The sequence below is a fragment of the Salvelinus fontinalis genome, chromosome 3 (assembly GCF_029448725.1).
Source record: "Salvelinus fontinalis isolate EN_2023a chromosome 3, ASM2944872v1, whole genome shotgun sequence".
NCBI lineage: Eukaryota > Metazoa > Chordata > Actinopteri > Salmoniformes > Salmonidae > Salvelinus > Salvelinus fontinalis.
Window position 1 is genome coordinate 5,652,048 of NC_074667.1, and position 20,333 is coordinate 5,672,380.

At 44.3% G+C, this 20,333-nt stretch overlaps 2 protein-coding genes across 3 annotated transcripts in view; both read left to right on the forward strand.

The window, feature by feature from the left end:
• Positions 1 to 5,840: 5,840 nt before the first annotated feature.
• On the forward strand, positions 5,841 to 9,059 carry LOC129834325 (uncharacterized). The gene is made up of 4 exons (XM_055899215.1): positions 5,841 to 5,919; positions 6,042 to 6,365; positions 6,710 to 6,873; positions 7,149 to 9,059. The coding sequence occupies exons 1-4, from the start codon at positions 5,850 to 5,852 to the stop codon at positions 7,308 to 7,310; spliced, it is 720 nt and encodes a 239-aa protein (XP_055755190.1). The 5' UTR covers positions 5,841 to 5,849; the 3' UTR covers positions 7,311 to 9,059.
• A 9,923-nt stretch (positions 9,060 to 18,982) lies between these two features.
• LOC129836535 (septin-9-like) overlaps positions 18,983 to 20,333 on the forward strand; it is an 83,149-nt gene continuing 81,798 nt past the window's right edge. Inside the window, exon 1 of one of the 2 annotated variants that reach the window (XM_055902862.1) lies at positions 18,983 to 19,310. In XM_055902862.1, the coding sequence (XP_055758837.1) occupies positions 19,286 to 19,310 (25 nt within the window). In that variant the 5' untranslated portion in view covers positions 18,983 to 19,285. The remainder of the gene's footprint in view (positions 19,311 to 20,333) is intronic. The other variant, XM_055902895.1, reaches the window with a different exon arrangement.

Consider the following 20,333-nt stretch of genomic DNA (forward strand, 5'->3'; position numbering starts at 1 on the left):
TGCTTGAAAAAGCTAGCCTTAGCTTTCCTAACTGCCTGTGTATATTGGTTTCTAACTTCCCTGAAAAGTTGCATATCACGGGGGCTGTTCGATGCTAATGCAGAACGCCATAGGATGTTTTTGTGTTGGTTAAGGGCAGTCAGGTCTGGAGAGAACCAGTTCTGGTTCTAAATATCTTGAAAGGGGCATGCTTATTTAAGATGGTGAGGAAGGCATTTAAAAAAAAAAAAAAACAGGCATCCTCTACTGACGGGATGAGGTCAATATCCTTCCTGTTACGGCTTTCCTCCTCCTCTTCTGATGAAGAGGAGGAGCAGGGATCGAACCAAAATGCAGCTGAGTTTGTCGACATGATTTATTAACGAAAAAACACGAACTCGACTAATACACTAACAAAACAAATAAACGGTGTAGACAGATCTGAACGACGGACTCACATAACACACGAGAACGCACGAACAGGGAAAAAAGCCTACACATAAATGACACTGAACAAAACAAACCGAAACCAGTCCCGTGTGGCGTAACGACATACACAAACACAGGAGACAATCACCCACAACGAACACTGTGAAAACACCTACCTAAATATGACTCTTAATTAGAGGAACGCCAAACACCTGCCTCTAATTAAGAGCCATACCAGGCAACCCATAAACCAACATAGAAACAGAAAACATAGAATGCCCACCCAAACTCACGTCCTGACCAACTAACACATATAACAAACTAACAGAAATAGGTCAGGAACGTGACATAACCCCCCCCATAAGGTGCGAACTCTGGGCGCACCAGCACAAAGTCTAGGGGAGGGTCTGGGTGGGCATCTGACCACGGTGGTGGCTCAGGCTCCGGGCGAGGTCCCCACCCCACCATAGTCAATCCCAGCTTCCATCTCCCCCTATGAATGTCCACCCTCATCTTACCCCCACAAAATCCTCTTGGTAACATCAACGACAGGGGCAGCACCGGGACAGAGGGATAGATCAAGACAGAGGGATAGCTCAAGACAGAGGGATAGATCAGGATATAGAGGTAGCTCAGGATAGAGAGGGAGATCAGGATAGAGGGGCAACTCCGGACTGAAAGGCAGCTCCGGACAGAGAGACAGCTCTGGACTGAGGGGCAGTTCTGGGTAAATAGCCGCTCCGGGCTAAGGGACAGATCATGACTGGCTAACGGCTCTGGATGCTCATGGCTGGCTGACGGCTCTCGACGCTCATGGCTGGCTGACGGCTCTCGACGCTCATGGCTGGCTGACGGCTCTCGACGCTCATGGCTGGCTGACGGCTCTCGACGCTCATGGCTCGCTGACGGCTCTGGACGCTCATGGCTCGCTGACGGCTCTGGACGCTCATGGCTGGCTGAAGGCTCTGGACGCTCATGGCTCACTGACGGCTCTGGCAGATCCTGTCTGGTTGGCGGCTCTGGCAGATCCTGTCTGGTTGGCGGCTCTGGCAGATCCTGTCTGGTTGGCGGCTCTGGCAGATCCTGACTGATAACTGGCTCTAGCGGCTCCTGACTGACTATCGGCTCTGACGGCTCGGGACAGACGGGCGGCTCTAATGGCTCAGGACAGACGGATGGCTCAGACGGCGCTGGGGAGACGGATGGCTCAGACGGCGCTGGGGAGACGGATGGCTCAGACGGCGCTGGGGAGACGGATGGCTCAGATGGCGCTGGGGAGACGGATGGCTCAGATGGCGCTGCGGAGACGGATGGCTCAGACTGCACCTGTCTGGCGGAAGGCTCTGGCTGCTCCTGTCTGGCGGAAGGCTCTGTAGGCTCATGGCAGACGGGCAGCTTTGCAGGCTCATGGCAGACAGGCAGTTCATGCGCCGTTGGGCAGACGGCAGACTCTGGCCGGCTGAGACGCACTGTAGGCTTGGTGCGTGGTGCCGTAACTGGAGGCACCTGACTGAGGACACGCACTTCAAGCCTAGTGCGGGGAGCAGGGACAGGACACACTGACCTCTCGAAGTGCACTATATTCCTGGTGCGTGGTACCGGACTGAGGGCACGCACCTCAGGACGAGTGCGGGGAGAAACAGTGTGCACAGGACTTAGGAGAAGCACATGTGGCTTAGTGCGCGGTGCCGGAACTGGAGGCACTGGGCTGGAGACACGCACCATAGGGAGAGTGCGTGGAGGAGGCACAGGGCTCTGAAAACGCACTGGAAGCCTGGTGCGTGGTGTAGGCACTGGTGGTACTGGGCTGGGGCGGGGAGGTAGTGCCGGAAATACCGGACCGTGAAGGCGTACTGGCTCCCTTGAGCACCGAGCCTGCCCAACCTTACCTGGTTGAATGCTCCCCGTCGCCCGACCAGTGCGGGGAGGTGGAATAACCCGCACCGGGCTATGTAGGCGAACCGGGGACACCATGCGTAAGGCTGGTGCCATGTAAGCCGGCCCGAGGAGACGCACTGGAGACCAGACGCGTTGAGCCGGCCTCATGACACCTGGCTCAATGCCCAATCTAGCCCTACCAGTGCGGGGAGGTGGAATAACCCGCACTGGGCTATGCACTCGTACAGGAGACACCGTGCGCTCTACTGCGTAACACGGCGCCTGCCCGTACTCCCGCTCTCCACGGTAAGCCTGGGAAGTGGGCGCAGGTCTCCTACCTGCCCTTGGCCCACTACCTCTTAGCCCAAGTCCATGATTCCTGTGTATAATCCTGCTTGACTTCACGCCGCTTGGTTCTGGATTGGTGGGTGATTCTGTAACGACTTTCCTCCTCCTCTTCATCAGAAGAGGAGGAGCAGGGATCGAACCAAAATGCAGCTGAGTTTGTCGACATGATTTATTAACGAAAAAACACGAACTCGACTAATACACTAACAAAACAAATAAACGGTGTAGACAGATCTGAACGACGGACTCACATAACACACGAGAACGCACGAACAGGGAAAAAAGCCTACACATAAATGACACTGAACAAAACAAACCGAAACCAGTCCCGTGTGGCGTAATGACATACACAAACACAGGAGACAATCACCCACAACGAACACTGTGAAAACACCTACCTAAATATGACTCTTAATTAGAGAAACGCCAAACACCTGCCTCTAATTAAGAGCCATACCAGGCAACCCATAAACCAACATAGAAACAGAAAACATAGAATGCCCACCCAAACTCACGTCCTGACCAACTAACACATATAACAAACTAACAGAAATAGGTCAGGAACGTGACACTTCCAGGATACCCGGGCCAGGTCGATTAGAAAGGCCTGCTTGCTGAAGTGTTTCAGGGAGCGTTTGACAGTGATGAGTGGAGGTCATTTGACCGTGGACCCATTACGGATGCAGGCAATGAGGCAGTGATCGCTGAGATCTTGGTTGAAAACAGCAGAGGTGTATTTAGAGGGCAAGTTGGTTAGGATGATATCTATGAGGGTGCCAGTGTTTACGGCTTTGGGGTGGTCCCTGGTAGGTTCATTGATCATTTGTGTGAGATTGAGGGCATCAAGCATAGATTATAGGATGGCTGGGGTGTTAAGCATGTCCCAGTTTAGGTCACCTAGCAGCACGAGCTCTGAAGATAGATGGGGGGCAATCAGTTCACATATGGTGTCCAGAGCACAGCTGGGGTCAGAGGGTGGTCTATAGCAGGCGGCAACGGTGAGAGACTTGTTTTTAGAGAGATGGGTTTTTAAAAGTAGAAGTTCAAATTGTTTGGGTACAGACCTGGATAGTAGGACAGAACTCTGCAGGCTATCTCTGCAGTAGATTGTAACACCGCCCCCTTTGGCCGTTCTATCTTGTCTGAAAATGTTGTAGTTAGGGATGGAGATTTCAGAGTTTTTGGTGGTCTTCCTAAGCCAGGATTCAGACACGGCTAGGACATCCGGGTTGGCAGAGTGTGCTAAAGCAGTGAATAATACAAACTTCGGGAGGAGGCTTCTAATGTTAACCAAGGCCATTACGGTGACAGAAGTCATCAAAAGAGAGCGCCCGGGGAATAGGAGTGGAGCTAGGCACTGCAGGGCCTGGAATCACCTCTGTATCACCAGAGGAACAGACGAGGAGTAGGATAAGGGTATGGCTAAAAGCTATGAGAATTTGTCGTCTAGGACGTCCGGAACAGAGAGTAAAAGGAGCAGGTTTCTGGGGGCGATAAAATAGCTTCAAGGTATAATGTACAGACAAAGGCATGGTAGGATGTGAATACAGTGGAGGTAAACCTAGGCATTGAGTGATGATGAGAGAGATATTGTCTCTAGAAACATAATTGAAACCAGGTGATGTCATCACATGTGTGGGTGGTGTAACTGAAAGGTTGGATAAGGTATAATAACCAGAGCTAGAGGCTCTACAGTGAAATAAGCCAATAAACACTAACCAGAACAGCAATGGTCAAGGCATATTGACATTAAGGAGAGGCATGCTTATTCGAGTGATCATAAGGGTCCAGTGAGTAGAGGTTGGTTGGGGTCCCGGCGATTCAGACAGCTAGCCGGGCCATGGGTAGCAAGCTGGCAGAGGATGGAGGTCTGTTTTTAGCCACCTCGTGCGATTCCGTCGGTAGATTAGTGGGGTTCCGTGTGGTAGAGGGGACCAATCCAATTGGCAAAATAGATATAGTTATAGCGGCCCAAGAAAATTGTCCGATAGACCTATTCAGATAGCAGCCTATAAGACAGCTAACGATTAGCGGGCCGCAGATGGGCGTTCAGGTAACGTCGCGACGGAGGGGCCAGTTGGATAACTCCCTCAGGCAGATAACGTCGGTAGTCCAGTCGTGAAGGCCCGGTGGGGGCTCCGCATCGGCAGTAAAACGGGTCCGGATAGGTGATTGTATCCCAGGAGTGGCTGATGGAACGCTTCAGCTGGCTAGCTCCGGAATAATTGATGTTTGCTCCGGGACCGACGTTAGCCAATAGTCACTCGGATAGAAGCTAGCTAGCTGCAAGATCCAGGTGTAAATGTCCAGAGCTTGCTGTAGAAATCCAGCGATATGGAGAGAAAATAGGTCCGGTATGCTCTGGTCTGAGTCGCGTTGTAGAAAACTGCCGATAGCTTTTCGAGCTAAAGGATAGCTGATGACCGCCAACCGTGGTTAGCTGAATACTAACGTTAGCCAGTGAACTGGCTAACTTCTGGCTAGCTTCTGTTGTGGATTTCAGATTTGAGGTGAATAATACTTTATTATTTTTTAAATTGGTGAGGCCGGTTGCTGGAGAGTGTTTTGAAGTTGAGTTTTTAGAAAAAATATATATAAAAAGATATGCGAAGAAAATATGTAAATATATATATATATATACGGGACAAGACAAGACGAGGACAAAGGACGTCTGACTGCTATGCCATCTTGGAATGTAATAAGTTATGTGAATGCAGTGAAGTTAATTTACAGTTGGATATGTTGTTGTGGTTCTATAACAATGCAGTCCATCTAAACTCTCCACTCACCATATTTTATGTCCAACACACTAACACAATAAACCATTGAAATCATAATAACATATATAGAGAATTTGATTCAGTAAAGTAATCTAAATTAGATTGTGTATATTGTTCAGTAATACAGCGGTTTTTAACCAGGGGTACTAGGAACCATGGAGGTACTTGGCCTATCCACAGCAGGAACGTAATAAGACTCATGGTTAGACCATTGGCTTACTGGTAAATTGCATGAGGGGGTACTTCGGGGGTACTCCAGGCAGAGCAACATTCAGTTGGTGGTACAGTAACTGCAAATGGTTGGGAACCACTGCAGTAATACATGAAAGGTGTGGTTGACTGTGAGGGACTGTGATGTCAGATGTATCCTATTTCCTGTTCTTTATAAGTAGATGTCAGACAAAGACAGACAGCAGTACACAGACAGCTGTGGTAATGGTGATGTCACTGCTGAGGAGTTTGCTGTTGTTCTACTTCTCATTCAATGAATTGACCACAGCAGCAGGTAAGGCAAGCTGTTTCCTCCCACCAATCAAGGTTGATTCTGTGTTAAATCATCAGCATGGTACATATGTATCTTTGAATCTAACAACCATGGTTTCTCTTCCTTCCCTCTCTTTTATATAGAAGCCATTCTCTGGGTGAAGACTGGGGAGAAGTTTACTATGAAGTGCTCCACCACTCTAAAAGACCAGGACGGAATGTACCTGTATGTTGGGCTGGACAGGGAGGTGTTGTATTACCACCAGCGTAGCTCCAAGCTGACCCCCAGGAAAGGCTACTGGGACAGAGTGAAGACTGAGGGACCTGTGGACCAACTGACCATCACCATCAGTAACCTGACTATAGAGAACACAGGAGTCTACTGGTGTGTTTACACCAAATTCAATGAAGCCATGTATGAAAATGACATCAACCAAGGAAGAGGCTCCACTCTGGTCGTGGTGAATGGTAGATGTATTTTTACACTCTAGGGGTTGTGATATGTTTTACTCTTCTCATGAATGAACAGTCAATTTCACATGTACAAAACATTTGTGTAATCTAGAATCCAGACTGGTGTTTCTCAGTCTATGGTTCATGGACTGGCAGCGGTCCCTCAGGTGTTTCAGACCAATTTAGTCAACTCTCAAGTGTTAGTTTCAATCTCAGCAACCATAGCCTGTTGGTCCAGATACCAAAAAGTTGACAAACACTGTTCTTCAGTGGCTTTTCTGTTGTACAATTCTTTCTCTAGTTATTTTGAGTGCCGCAGCATATTGGTTAATATTCCCATCTGGTGATGTCTTCCATAGACGATGCCCCCCAGCTGCCATGCCCCACAGCTACTGCAGTACCACTGACCCCCTTTCACCCAGCCAACGACAAGCCGTGCCCATCTGGCGTGGTAAACATCATCATCATTAGCATCTTGACCATCCTGCTGTGTGTCATCTTCCTCATCTGGGTCGTTTCACGGGTGAGTGTGCTGAAGGTTGCCCAGGTGATGGGTTAATGACGTATATCTGTCAAAACATTGTCCTTTATTAACAAGTTGTCCTGTCCTACTAAACACGTTCATTGCATATTACCAGTACGCAGATCTACATTTTGTTCTAAACTCTCAAAACACAATGTCCTTTCAATGCCAGTCATTGCCGTCCAAGAATAATTCAAGTGGTTGAATTAGACAATATAATTGATTGCTTGTAGCGCATCAGAAGATATGAATGAAGCAATATTCCTGTTGTACAGGTGAAGAGGTGCTTTAACCAGGGAGGATACACACCCCAGGTCTTTCCTGACTCGGTCTATGAAGACATGGCCAAGAATCACGTTTATCCACCAGACACACAGCAGGTAGAATCGTACCCGTTTTGTGTGTCTACCAAAGGAGGAAGTAGGACAACTGAGTAGCTTCTTCAAATGCTTTCTCTGAATATGGCTTCTTTACTTTCTCAGAATTGAAAAACCTGTCTGCTGTATTTCACAGTTCTAGCCCCAATGCTAGTCTTATTGGTAAATTGTTTGTGTGTGTGTGTTGCGCCATACCATGCTTATGTGTGTGAATAAAATCTCTATATGGACAGTATTCATTCATATTTCAACAGAAGAGGGAACAACCAATGTTATATTCCAGTTCTATTCAACTATATTCTTACGGGGGCCAGATGGAAAAAAGGTTAATTTCAGGGGGGCCAGACATTTTCCACATGCGACCCACACACACCAATAAAGCACTTTTCTTCTAATGAAATGTGTCTAAAAGTAGTTGGGGAAGAAGTGGAAAGTGCTCGATCAACGTGAGTTGAGGTGCAACCAAAAAATGTGCTCCTCTTTGAAAAGAAAAAGGCTCAATGCTTGCTCATCCTTTTAACTATTAAAAGATCCTCAAATGTAATTAGGTCATTTGAAAATCATCTGAAAACTAAGCATCTCAATAAATAACAGACAACAACCATAGTGCTTTTCATTTTGCCACTGAACGTCGGATTTTGGTGCAGATCTTTTGTGAATGTTCAGAATTGATCAAAGGGCCAGTCTAAATTACTGAACGGTTCAGATCTGGCCCGCTGCCGCCAGTTGAATATCCCTGTTTTAGTCCATAAGGTGTACAGTTGATAGCGATGGAGGCCTCCCTATAACTTTTTTCAATAGATCAGGTCATAAGATTCATATTGCTGTTTTCTAGTGTTTTTAGGTCACTGGACCACTCATCAAGCTGTTCCTGTGCATGTTGTCTGCCACAAAGTCAAAAGAGCTTCAATGTTAAAATGAGAACAGTTTGTTAAGACTTTTATTATATTTTATCATAGGTACAAATATTTTAGCTGCCTAAACTTTCAGCTATATCAGGATATAAGCAATTTTTACATTACATTTGATCATTCTATGGTTTTAGTTGAGATAGCTAGTCGGTTAAACCATAATGGTCTGAGTACATTGTTTTCATGCTGATACGGAGTAATGAGTGCGCCTTGTGGTTGGAAAAACAATGATTCATTTTTACCAAGTGACGTAGTATTTGTCTTACACTACGAGTCACTGTTTTTAACTCATGTTTCAACTTCCTAACAGCTATTTTCACTTTAAATAGCTGCAAATGTGTATTGTATTTTTTTAAAGGAAGAGAAATATTCTCACCGTTTGCCTTTTAATCAAAATATTGATACATCATTGATAGTCATGTGATATTCCACTTGTGTATTAATGTTAATGTTGTATATGTGTATCTGGTATGCATTGGTGATGTTCAGCTATATTTCTTACAGTAAATTGTATGTTTGGAAAGTTTTCTAGTTAAATCAATCGAAGACAAGTTCAGACAGGAAACCAGAGAATTTGTATCAGCTGATATTGAACCAATTAGATTCACTCTACCGAAACATGGCGGTCTATTTAGTTAACCAGGTAATGCAAACTCATTTCATTATGTCTGCTGCACACAAGCTATGCACTGGTGTTCTTGGTGACATGCTATGCTGTAACATGCGGTACTCACCCTGCATGTCTGCTTTCCGACCACCCACCCCAGACTCCCCTGTTTGGGCACAGCTTTTGTTTCAGTCAGGGGGATTGGTATAGCATACCTGGCTCACTGTTTGTTATTATGTTATCATTATGCATGCTCTGGCAGTGAGCTACCCCGAAGGTGCAGAGCCTAACGCCAAGAGTAACATATTGAATGTATTGTAATCTTTGAATAAATGGTTAAACAAATATGTGACGTTTCCGGTCTGAACCACTTTCAATGTCCAATTTACGTTTCAGTATACATGAGAAGCATCATTAAGTTGTTTTTGACACTACATTTTACAATCATGTCCAAAATCATAACCATAAGTCAAGTACGATATACATGTCAAACAGACCCATGTAAGCCAGACCTCAGTGTGCTGCTGGTGACAGTGATTTCTGATGTGGTGGCAGCAGACACATGCAAAACTATACCCAACACCCCAGGGGAACATAGTGCTTCCGTTTAACACGCCCACCATTTTCAAAAACCAACCACAGTGAGTGAATAACTCAATTCCAAGGCCCTCCAAAACAACCAAACACACAGAACATGACCTGCATGACATATGAATATGGAACACAGGCTGTATCCCTATTCTCACACACTCTACAACTTTGTCTTTGTGAAAATCTCATTCTTGAATCAGAATGCGCAAGGCCTAAGTGGTACTCTCTTCGGATTTAAAAATGTCTTTAAAAAATTGTGCATGTTTTAAAACTCATAGTTATAATAGTATGAAGTATGAAAATGGAAATATGAAAATAGTATGAAAATGCACACATACAGAACGTTGCTCTTTGGCAAAATTGAGTTTTTATTTTTTGGGTTATTTAAATAAAATGCTATAATTGGCCATGGTAATGTTACAGTTGGTGGTAGCAACTGGTAAAACAGTTATTCTCAATAGAGGCAGCTCTGTTGTCGTCCTCTCTGGAGATCAGAGGAACACGTTATGCTCCTCCAGAGGCGGCTGAAGATCTTCCTAATGACGTTCTTTTTCTTCTTCGGCTATTTGCCTCCAGCTCCGTCCTCTATAAACAATGAAATACAGTTGAGTATTGCAACAATTTGCAGTGTTGATGTACATTGCCTGAATAAACATTTCAAAAGCATGTCTGTTATATGAGATTCAATAGAGATGGGTTGTGTTGCCTTGAATATAGAACGACAGACCTGAGACCACCGCTAACATACATTCCTGAGTTACGGCCTTCAGCAGGCACTCAGTGTTCTGAAAACAGACAGACGAGAGCACTGTAAGAGGAGGAATAACGACACAATCTTTACTGTAGCTGTTTCACAAAACATACCACAGACATCCAAAGAAAATAACTGTTAATTTGTGATATGATGTTACTTTGGACACAGTCGAGTGCCAGGTATAAATCATAGCCTGTTTCTGCACCTCTTGCAGGAGGAGGACATCTTTGTTACAGTTGTCTTCGCTGTTGGTGTTGCTCAGAGCGAGTTGCTCAGATTTAATCTCCAGGCACATTACTCCTTGGTGAATGGTGCCTAGCTGGTTGAGGTCTGCATTCTCTGTGGAATCCTTCTGCAAACAGACAGACATACCGCATAAAACTATTGGAACCTAGTAGCAATTTTACAAAACATATCGAAGTCATTTATACATAGACAACTTGACAATGTCCAAAATGATACACATAACCTGCAGGGTTGCTTGAAATTTCATTCAGACTATCATAATAATAGGCCTTTTCAGATGGCTCTTATTTCTTACCTCAGTGTTCACCTCCTCGTTGGCAACCTATGGTATCACCAGAAGATGCTTGTGAAGGCTGAGGAAATCTACCTCTGGCTTTCCAACACCCATAAACTCCAAGGGCTGCTCCTCCATCTTCGAGGGCTGATGCTCCTCAACCTCCACAAGTTCCTCCATGTTGGTACCTGGGTCTGAGGTCTGGACCTCAATGAGGATGGTGATTGATGATTCTAAAATTTTCCCCATCCCTCGCTGGATCAACAGGACCTCCTCGTAGTCGGGCAGGCATTGGTCTGGAACCAGTATTGCGGTGTTCACTGCCACGAGACATTCCAAGTATCTCTCCAGGTTTGGAATATCAGCCACTCTGCTTTAGAGCATCAGGCTATTGGCGAACATCAGAAATTATGTTGGAGTCAACCTAATATCAACCTTTATCTACGTTGCTGGCAGAGGCATGGAACAGAGGGAGGAAGAATAGAGTGGCTCCTATTGAGCAGCCTGATGGTCTGGGGAGTAGAAGCTCTTGGCCAGGCTTCCAGTTGTTGCCATGATGCTGCTGTACTGCCTGCGTCTGAGTGAAGGAATAGGGGAGAACAGGGCATGGCTCAGGTGGCTGGGGTCCCTGATCATCCTATTTGCCTTCCTGCGACACCTGGTGTTGTAGGTGTCCTGGAGGTCAGGCAGTGTGCACCCAATGGTGCGTTTGGCTAAGCGTACCACCCTCTGTAGCACCTTGCGGTCCATGACGGTGGAGTTGCCGTACCAGACTGGGATGCAGCCCGACAGTATGCTCTCGATGGTGCTCCTGTAAGACTGTGAGGGCCCTCGGGGACAGGCCAAATTTCTTCCGCATCCTGTGCTTTCTTCACCATGGTGTCCGTGTGGTTTGACCATTTCAGCTCCTTGGAGATGTGTACGCCGAGGAACTTTAAGTTCTTGACCGTCTCCATGCGGTCCTGTTGATGAGGATGGGGGCTGTCCAGACTGGTTCCTACGGAAGTCCACAATCAGCTCCTTTGTTTTGCTGACATTGAGGGAGAGGTTGTTTACCAGGCACCATGCCGTCAGAGTGCCTACCTCCTTCCCGTAGGCCATCTCGTCGTTGTTGGTAACCAGGCCTACTACTGTTGTGTTGTCAGCAAACTTGATGGAGTTGGAACTGTGTGAGGCCATACAGAGAATACAGAAGGGCCCTGAGGATGCACACTTGTGGGGCCCCCGTGTTGAGAACCAGTGTCGAGGAGGTAATGCTGCCTACCTTCACTATCTGTGTGCAGCCTGTCGAGGACCCAGTTGCATAGGAAGGAGTTAAGACCCAGGGCCATGAGCTTTGTGGTGAGCTTAGAGGGCACTGTGGAATTGAAGGCTGTGGTGTAGTCAATGAACAGCATCCTCACATACAGTATGCATTCCTTTTGTCCGGATGGGAACCGTAAACACTCAGAATTCCATTAATTCATTAACCAGCGAAGTGTGGCAACAAGCCTACAAATATATATATTTCAACATAAATGTTTATCTTCGGGGAGATTTTACAGAGTGGTGGGAACAGGACAAGGGAGGGGGCGACAATCCCCAAATAACAAGTAACAAGTATGAGACAACAAAGGAGGAGTTTCATGGGAGTGTGAGGAATGCTAAGGGCGAAGTGTTCGGGCTGAGTAGCTTCACGGGTCTCCGTGCTGGTGTTGTGCCGAAATCCCCCCCCCCCCACACCCCACATCCGTGTGAAAACGCACCCACTCAAGTTGTCATTGCACTTGCTTGCTAGTTGAGATTTCTGCTCTTCAGTCCGTTGTCAGTTTAGTCTACATTTCAAGGATCTTAGTAGCAGAAAGCATTCGTTTTGTGTCCTTCAAGGCAGCTGTCAATGATCACATTAGGCTGCGTTTCATTTGATTTTTTATGGTGGTTTGAACACAGGAGGAATTAGTCATGTCTGCAGTTTTCATTTTGGCTATTTGTTTCAAGTGTATTAGTCTATAAATAAATCTCATCGCCAAAATTCGTCATCTCTACCATGTTTTATTTGACTAGTAGTTGTTCTGAAATGTTTATTGCGTGCCTACATTTTAAGTTTTTTAATATAACACACATACATTAATTATTAATTGTCTTTGCCTGTCCTGACTTGAAGTTTGTTCTATAGAAAGTATTTGACTCTAATGACAAAATTAAGGAAATTAGAAATTAGGGTGGGTGTTGGGATTTCGGCAAAGCAATTTTCTTACCTGCCAAAATTTGTGGCTAGAGTCAAATCATTTTTTGATGGAACAATGTCATTAATATTTGTATAATATGTTTGGCAACAGTTTTATAAAAGCAATAAGGCCCTAGAACCTGGGGACTACGTGATAACTCCCTCCTAGTTATCACATGATAATCCCTTTACCATCATGCAAGGTTGCACACCTACTAGGCATCACCATCTCACTGGAATTAGATTTGTAATATCCCCCTATGGTAGAAGAGGAATAATAATAATGGACCCCAATAAATACAACAGGTTTCACCAGAGTCGCTGCTGAACCCCTATTCCTCTCTGGTAACCAAGTCCTCTCTGGTATGTCTGAAGTAGATGGCAGCAGGATCAAGATGATGATCCTACATGAACAAAAGTATGTGGACACCTGCTCATTGAACATCTCATTCCAAAATCATGGGCATTAATATGGAGTTGGTCCCCCTTTTGCTGCTATAACGGCCTCCATTCTCCTGACGAGTGGCTTCCGTCTGGCACTCTACCATAAAGGCCTGATGGGTGGAGTTCTGCAGAGATGGCTGTCCATCTGGAAGGTTCTCCCATCTCCACAGGGGAACCCTAGAGCTCTGTCAGAGTGACCATTGGGTTCTTGGTCACTTCCCTGACCAAGGCCCTTCTCCTCGGAATGCTCAGTTTGGCTGGGCGGCCAGCTCTCGGAAAAGTCTTGGTGGTTTCAAACTTCTTCCATTTAAGAATGATGGAGGCCACTGTGTTCTTCGGAACCATCAATGCTGCAGAATTTTTGAAAATCCTGTCTCTGAGCTTTACGGACAATTCCTTCAACCTCATTGCTTGTTTTGTTTTTTTGCTCTGACATGCACTGTCAACTCTGGGACCTTATTTGGACAGGTGTGTGCCTTTCCAAATCATGTCCAATCGCTTGAATTTAAAACAGGTGGGCTCCAATCAAGATGATCAATGGAAACAGGATGCACCTGAGCTCAATTTTGAGTCTCATAGCAAAGGGTCTGAACACTTATGTAAATAAGATGTTTATTTAAATGTTTTATCCATTTTAGAATAAGGCTGTAATGTAACAAAATGTGGAAAGAGTCAAGGGGTCTGAATTACTTTCCAAAGGCACTGTATATATATATTTGCATTCAAGTTGAGCTGCATCACTCAAGCTTGTAAACATCTTTGGTGAAATCAAGATTAAACTGAGGCCTACATTTTGCAATGAACAAATTATAATGATTTTCCGGCCCCACTGCCATTCGCTCCGACAAACATCGCCCCGCAGCTGAATCTATTTGCCTACCCCTGACGTATCCGTAATACAATATGTTTATATCAGCTGTGTGAAAAGTGTGGTGAAGCAGCCCTGTCGTTTGTGAGACTTTACGTCTCTATTCTTATCTGTTGTTTTCCTGTTCATTCTGTTGTCTTGCAACCATGGCATGTACACATTTTCTTATTCTAGGTTGAAGATACCCATTAACTTCAACCTATATGTAAACAAGAAGGTGAGAAACTTAAAAGGCAGGTTGGCTATTTAGAATGCACTGGGTACGGTAGGAGGAGATACTTGGATCACGTGTTCCGTCCGGTAAGAGGACAGGAAAGATAGGGCAGGAATCCAGTTAGAGTTTGAGCTCCCATTTCCTTTCCACTCTCAAGGCATGGAAGACAAATTATACAAATATTTCCCCTTCCTCTGAATATACAGTACTTTTGAATACATTATCTATACATAACTAGAAAGGCATCAAATCTACATATTAACCTACAGCAAGTCTCTCTCTCAACGCTGAAAACACATGCAGCTGAGTGAAACTAACACCTAAGATGTTTTGGAGAGATTGTGGTTTGCCATACTGACAAAGAGATAGGAAATAGAGCAAGCAGCTAGAAAATGACAGGTTGTAGAATAGCAGATCCAGAGTAACCAATGGAGGTGATAGGTGGAATGGACCCATGGTTGCAGAAAATAAATTCTTGAATTTCGTGCAGATGAAGAATTTCAGGATGCATGGCTTGACTTGAAAAACAGTTGTCCGTAGCAGTAACATTCAGGATACAAAAACTCACAAAAATGGCAGCGAGTCTAAAGTTCAGCCCCTCAACAGGGTTCCTATTGCAGTTAAGACTATGCCTAAATCATTCCATGGAGGACCTAGTGTCTGCAGTTTTTTTTTAACTTTCAGTTTAAACCTAGACTACCAGGTGAGGGAAGTTATTTACTAATTAGTGAACATAAATCATCAAGTAAAGAGAGGAGCAAAAACCCACAGACACTCAACCTTCTGTGGAATGAGTTTGACACGTGATCTAGTCAAGGGGGGTAGCAAACTCGATCCTGGGTTTCCCCACAGGATCGGCAAGGCAATACTATGAAGAACAAATTAACTTAATTACATTCATTTGTTTAAATTAACATATTTAGTCAAGGAGACTACTTTAAAAGACATAGATCTGCATCAAGTAGAACACGACTCGAACTACTCGTCGGGGACTGAAAGCATGTGTGAGCTGCTTGTTAATTACATAACTCACCACACCTGGCTTCAACCTGAGCAATCAACTTGGTAGCAAACAATTAAGGTCAGGCACACCTAAAACGGCGGCTAGCTATGCATGGCAATGGACTAGTTCACTTTATCCAAACCACACATGTATATACTTTCAAGCATTTTAGATAATATTCACTTCATGAAATACCTTTTAAAATGGTGATGAGGCCAGGCTAAGGCTGCCTCATCACACAGGTATAAGATGTGTTTAAAGTTTATAGTGATAGATGCTCTGCTGTGGCCTCTCCCTTGTAAAACAGAAACGATGTGACTGTCATTTTGCAGACAATACCAGAAACTGTAATAGTTAAATGTATGCTCACTAGAGGGCAGCAAAACCATGATCATGTAGGGGTAGGAGGGGATGCCACTTGCCATGTTCGAGAGCATCAAATCCATGATGCATTGTGGGTAAATGGTGACTGACTGACTGATCTACAAACATTCATGAGTAGTCATTTAAGATGCAAGGAAATTTGTAGATCAGTCCTTCGGCAGTCGCCAACAATGTCGAACAAGCCCAATGGTCGCGTTCCCCTGCTCAGATGTTGCTTGCATGAACCAAACTGTCATCAACTGACAAATTGCTAACAGAAGCCTGGTTGAATCAACGTTGTTCCACGTTATTTCAATGAAATGACGTTGAACCAAAGTTGAATAGACGTCTGTGCCCAGTGGGTATTTTGTCACAGCCTTTTGTTTTAAACAATCGGCAGCTGTTTTACGTTTTCAACCAGCAGCCTAATCAATTCTGATTGGCTGCATGAGGCCTGTATGACTTCTTTTTTTTTTTGCACATTCAGGCGGCAGATAGGTCAACATCATTCATATAAAAAACGGACTACCAGAGGAGGCTGGTGGGAGGAGCTATAGGAGGACGGGCTCACTGTAATGCCTGGAATGGAATAATTGGAATGGTATCAAACACAAACATATGGAAACCACGTTTGACTCCGTTCCATTAACTACATTCCAGCCACTAAAATGAGCCCGTCCTCCTATAGCTCCTTCCACCAGCCTCCTCTGCAGACCAAGTATGGGCAGCCTGGATCAAAATGTTATTTTTTTAAAGGGTCAGAGTTGGAACTAACCATTTTAAATGGATAAGTACTGTATTTCATCAAGGTAAGTGTTTATTTTAGGCTTCACAAGAGGAGCCCAAATCATGTCTTAACCTAAAGCTCGTGTGGATTTAGCCATTATCATTACACCACATCAATTGCACTACATTGGGTCATTGGATGACCCCTTTAGCCTTGTCAGGGAAATGCCCCGACTCTTAGACGCTGCCCATATGCTCTGTCTAATTGCAAATACACCTCGCATTCGAAACAGGTTTGGAAACATTTGTAACTTAACTTTAATATGAATGACAACATTTTTCAAACACAAAGATACACTTACTGTATACATTACACAGTATAGCAAAGTTGCAGCCAGCTGTGTTTTGATTAACACCTGCTTCTGACCAGAAATGTGGAATGGAATGGTCCAATGGAAATGTGAGTGCACAGTGAGAGTATGTGTCATTCCATGGCTGAAGGCTGTTACAGCTGGGTGCAACTTTCTAAACTGCTTACAGTAAGAGTTGATTCTTACTCACTGGTATAAAAGTTAAGTTCCAAAGGTTTCCAAAACCATATTTCGAGCTAGGATTATGAACGTTTCTAAACGTTAAAACAGTGTGTCGGGATTGTAGTTCATATAGAGACAGTTGTGGTCCAAACCTTCAGCTGACAACCCAAAAGGCTATAAGCCCCCTTGGGTTCTTGAGAGCTAGTGTGGATTTAGATAAGGCCCAGACAATAGGAGCTCACCTGCCTATTTCAAGTGAAATGTGAAACTTAAGCTATGAGTATAAAAGATTAAGTGAGTGACTGTCACGTTCGTCATATGGAGGAAGAGAGGAGGACGAAGGCGCAGCGTGATATGAATACATCTTCTATTTATTATAACGAAGAACACTTAACCAAACGTGCCGCTATATAGAAAATAGTGCTGAACACAAAACACTACACATAGACAATCACCCACAACCCACAATGACAAAACAGGCTATCTAAATATGGTTCCCAATCAGAGACAACGACTAACACCTGCCTCTGATTGAGAACCATATCAGGCCAAACACAGAAACAGACAAACTAGACTACAACATAGAATGCCCACTCAGATCACACCCTGACCAAACAAAACATATAAACATATAAAGCAAACTATGGTCAGGGCGTGACAGTGACTAATCTCATCCATACTAAATTCTCCTCTATCCTGTGTTATGAAGAAAAATAATTGAGCTAAAGTTTTCGTCAGTGTCCCAAAGAAATTATGACATTGCAATTGGGGGAAAAATACATTTCAGCGAGACAAAGGCCAACATTTTAGGTCTGTTCCCTCACTGAATTAGTTTCCTTATTACTAGAAATTTACTGAAAAAAATATAAATGCAACATGTAAAGCTTTGGTCCCATGTTTCATGAGCTGAAATAAAATATCTCAGAATTGTTCCATATTTACATCAAAGCTTATGTATCTAAAATAAAACATCCCTGTTAGTGAATATTTCTCCTTTGCCCCAAAAAATTAATAAAATCATCCTGACAGGTGTGGCATATTAAGAAGCTGATTAAACAGCATGATCATTACACAGGTACACATTGTGCTGGGTACAATGAAAGGCCACTAAAATATGCAGTTTTGTCACACAAGAATCCCACAGATGTCTGAAGTTTTGAAGGAGCGTGCAATTGGCATGCTGACTGCAAGAATGTCACCAGAGCTGTTTCCAGAGAATGTAATGTTCTTGTTTCTACCATAAGCCACCTCCAACATTGTTTTAGAGAATTTGGCAGTAAGTCCAACCAGCCTCACAACCACAACCCACGTGTAACCAATTCAGCCCAGGATCTCCAGATCCGGCTTCTTCACCTGTGGGATCATCTGAGACCAGCCACCCAGACGGCTGATGAAACAGAGGAATATTTCTGTCTGTAATAAAGCCCTTTTGTAGGGTAAAACCCATTCTGATTGATTGACTGGGCCTGGCTCCCAATTTAGTGGGCCTATGCCCTCCCAAGCCCACCCATGGCTGAGCCCCTGTCCAGTCATGTGAAATCCATAAATTAATCCTAATTAATTTATTTCAATTGTCTGATTTCCTTATATGAACTCTAACTCAGTAAAATTGTTGCATTTTGCGTTTATATTTTTATTCAGTAATAGAAACATCTGAGCCATTTAATATTTTACACTACAATAAAATGCAATGGATGTGTTCTAATTTACGAATAAGCATGGTCATATACGAATATACGAATAGAACCTCCTCAATCTTCCATGTAATGGTCAGTAGAGCGACATTTTGGGGACGCCAATGAGCTCAAACAAATGTATTCAACAACCTATAGGTCAACAACCTATGACGGCGTCTCTGCGACCTCTCTCTTCACATGGATTGATTGGATGCTTCCGCACGGATGATGTCAAGCATGGAAAGCGCAACACTAAAATAACAGCATGGTCATAAGTGGGACGTGCGTAAAAGGCACATCAACATCCATTCGTGCCACTGATGCGCGCGCGTGATTCCATATGCACGCTCGTGTGGTCTGAAACGTGGAGCATCCCACGAAGTGCACATCAGGCTTGGTGAAACATCCAGCGACAATAAATAATGCAGGCTAGGCTACGATAGTTAGAGTAGGCTACTCGATGGTTTGAACTGGGATATTTCGAACGGTTACGCATGAGCCGCGGCAACAGTGTGAACAGTGAAAGGACAAGCGGGATCTAGTACAAGAATACTTGGACGAATACTCAATACATTTTTGGGGGGTAACGTTGACTAATTGTCGCCCAAACGACCAGAACATGAAGAAAAGTCCTGCGAATTCAGGTATGTTGGGAAATTTGTTATTATTGTGGAATACACTATTGTGCACCCACCCCTCAATTTCAAGTTGCTTTATTTCCAAGAGATCTTGATGGCTTGTTATAGATGATGTGATATGTTTGAGTGCATGTCTGTCTACTGTGTATTTTCAGCACTTAGTTTGATTCCTTTGTATTTTAATTATTTTAATTTGACCCTCTTTTATACATTTCTGAATACATTTTAGTTTAATGATCTATAGGCTAGTGTTTTTCCCTACATGTCTGCATGTGTACCATATGCCTGGATTTCCCTGTATTGTCATTACTTGCATGACTTGTCATTAGATAAATCAAAGAGCCTATACTTTAACACAGGGAGCAGTACAGGTCAGTCACCTCTATTCCCTTTCTCTCCTTGTTATTGTCAGACTCTCTACTTATATATTTTTTCTCTCTCTCTCTATCCACCTCCTTATTTTTATTTTTATTCTCTCCCCTCTGACCAGTGTGTGTATGCAGACTGAGTGTTGTCCATCTAGAGGAGAGCCCCCTGGACTTCTCTAGCCATTAAGGCCTCTGTCTGTTTCATCATGCATCATCCCTCTGTCCGTCTCCTTCCTGCTCTCTGTGGCTGTGATGTGCTGGCCCTCTCTAGGCTGTGCTCTATTAATACACATAGTTTTGTGTGTGTGTGTGTGTGTGTGTGTGTGTGTGTGTGTGTGTCACAGCATACCTCTGCTCACTGGCTCATCTCAGACCCCATCTGTGCTTCCCACTCGTTCCCAACGTTCAGGACCACAGGACAGGCTCCTGGGATCAAGTGGATCAGAGAATCAGAAAATAACACATGCTGATGCCACAGTGTTTTTTAGTGTGTGGGGATTCATGCTCAGATCACAGTTGGCAATACAGCACAAATGGATCAAGGACCAGGCTAAGCATCATTAAGTCAGTGTATGACCTTTCAAAGGGAAGGAGAATGGCCTTTAAAGCAGGACCTTTTCCTATATGGCATTATCCTCAGCAGTTTATGGAGTGCTATCAG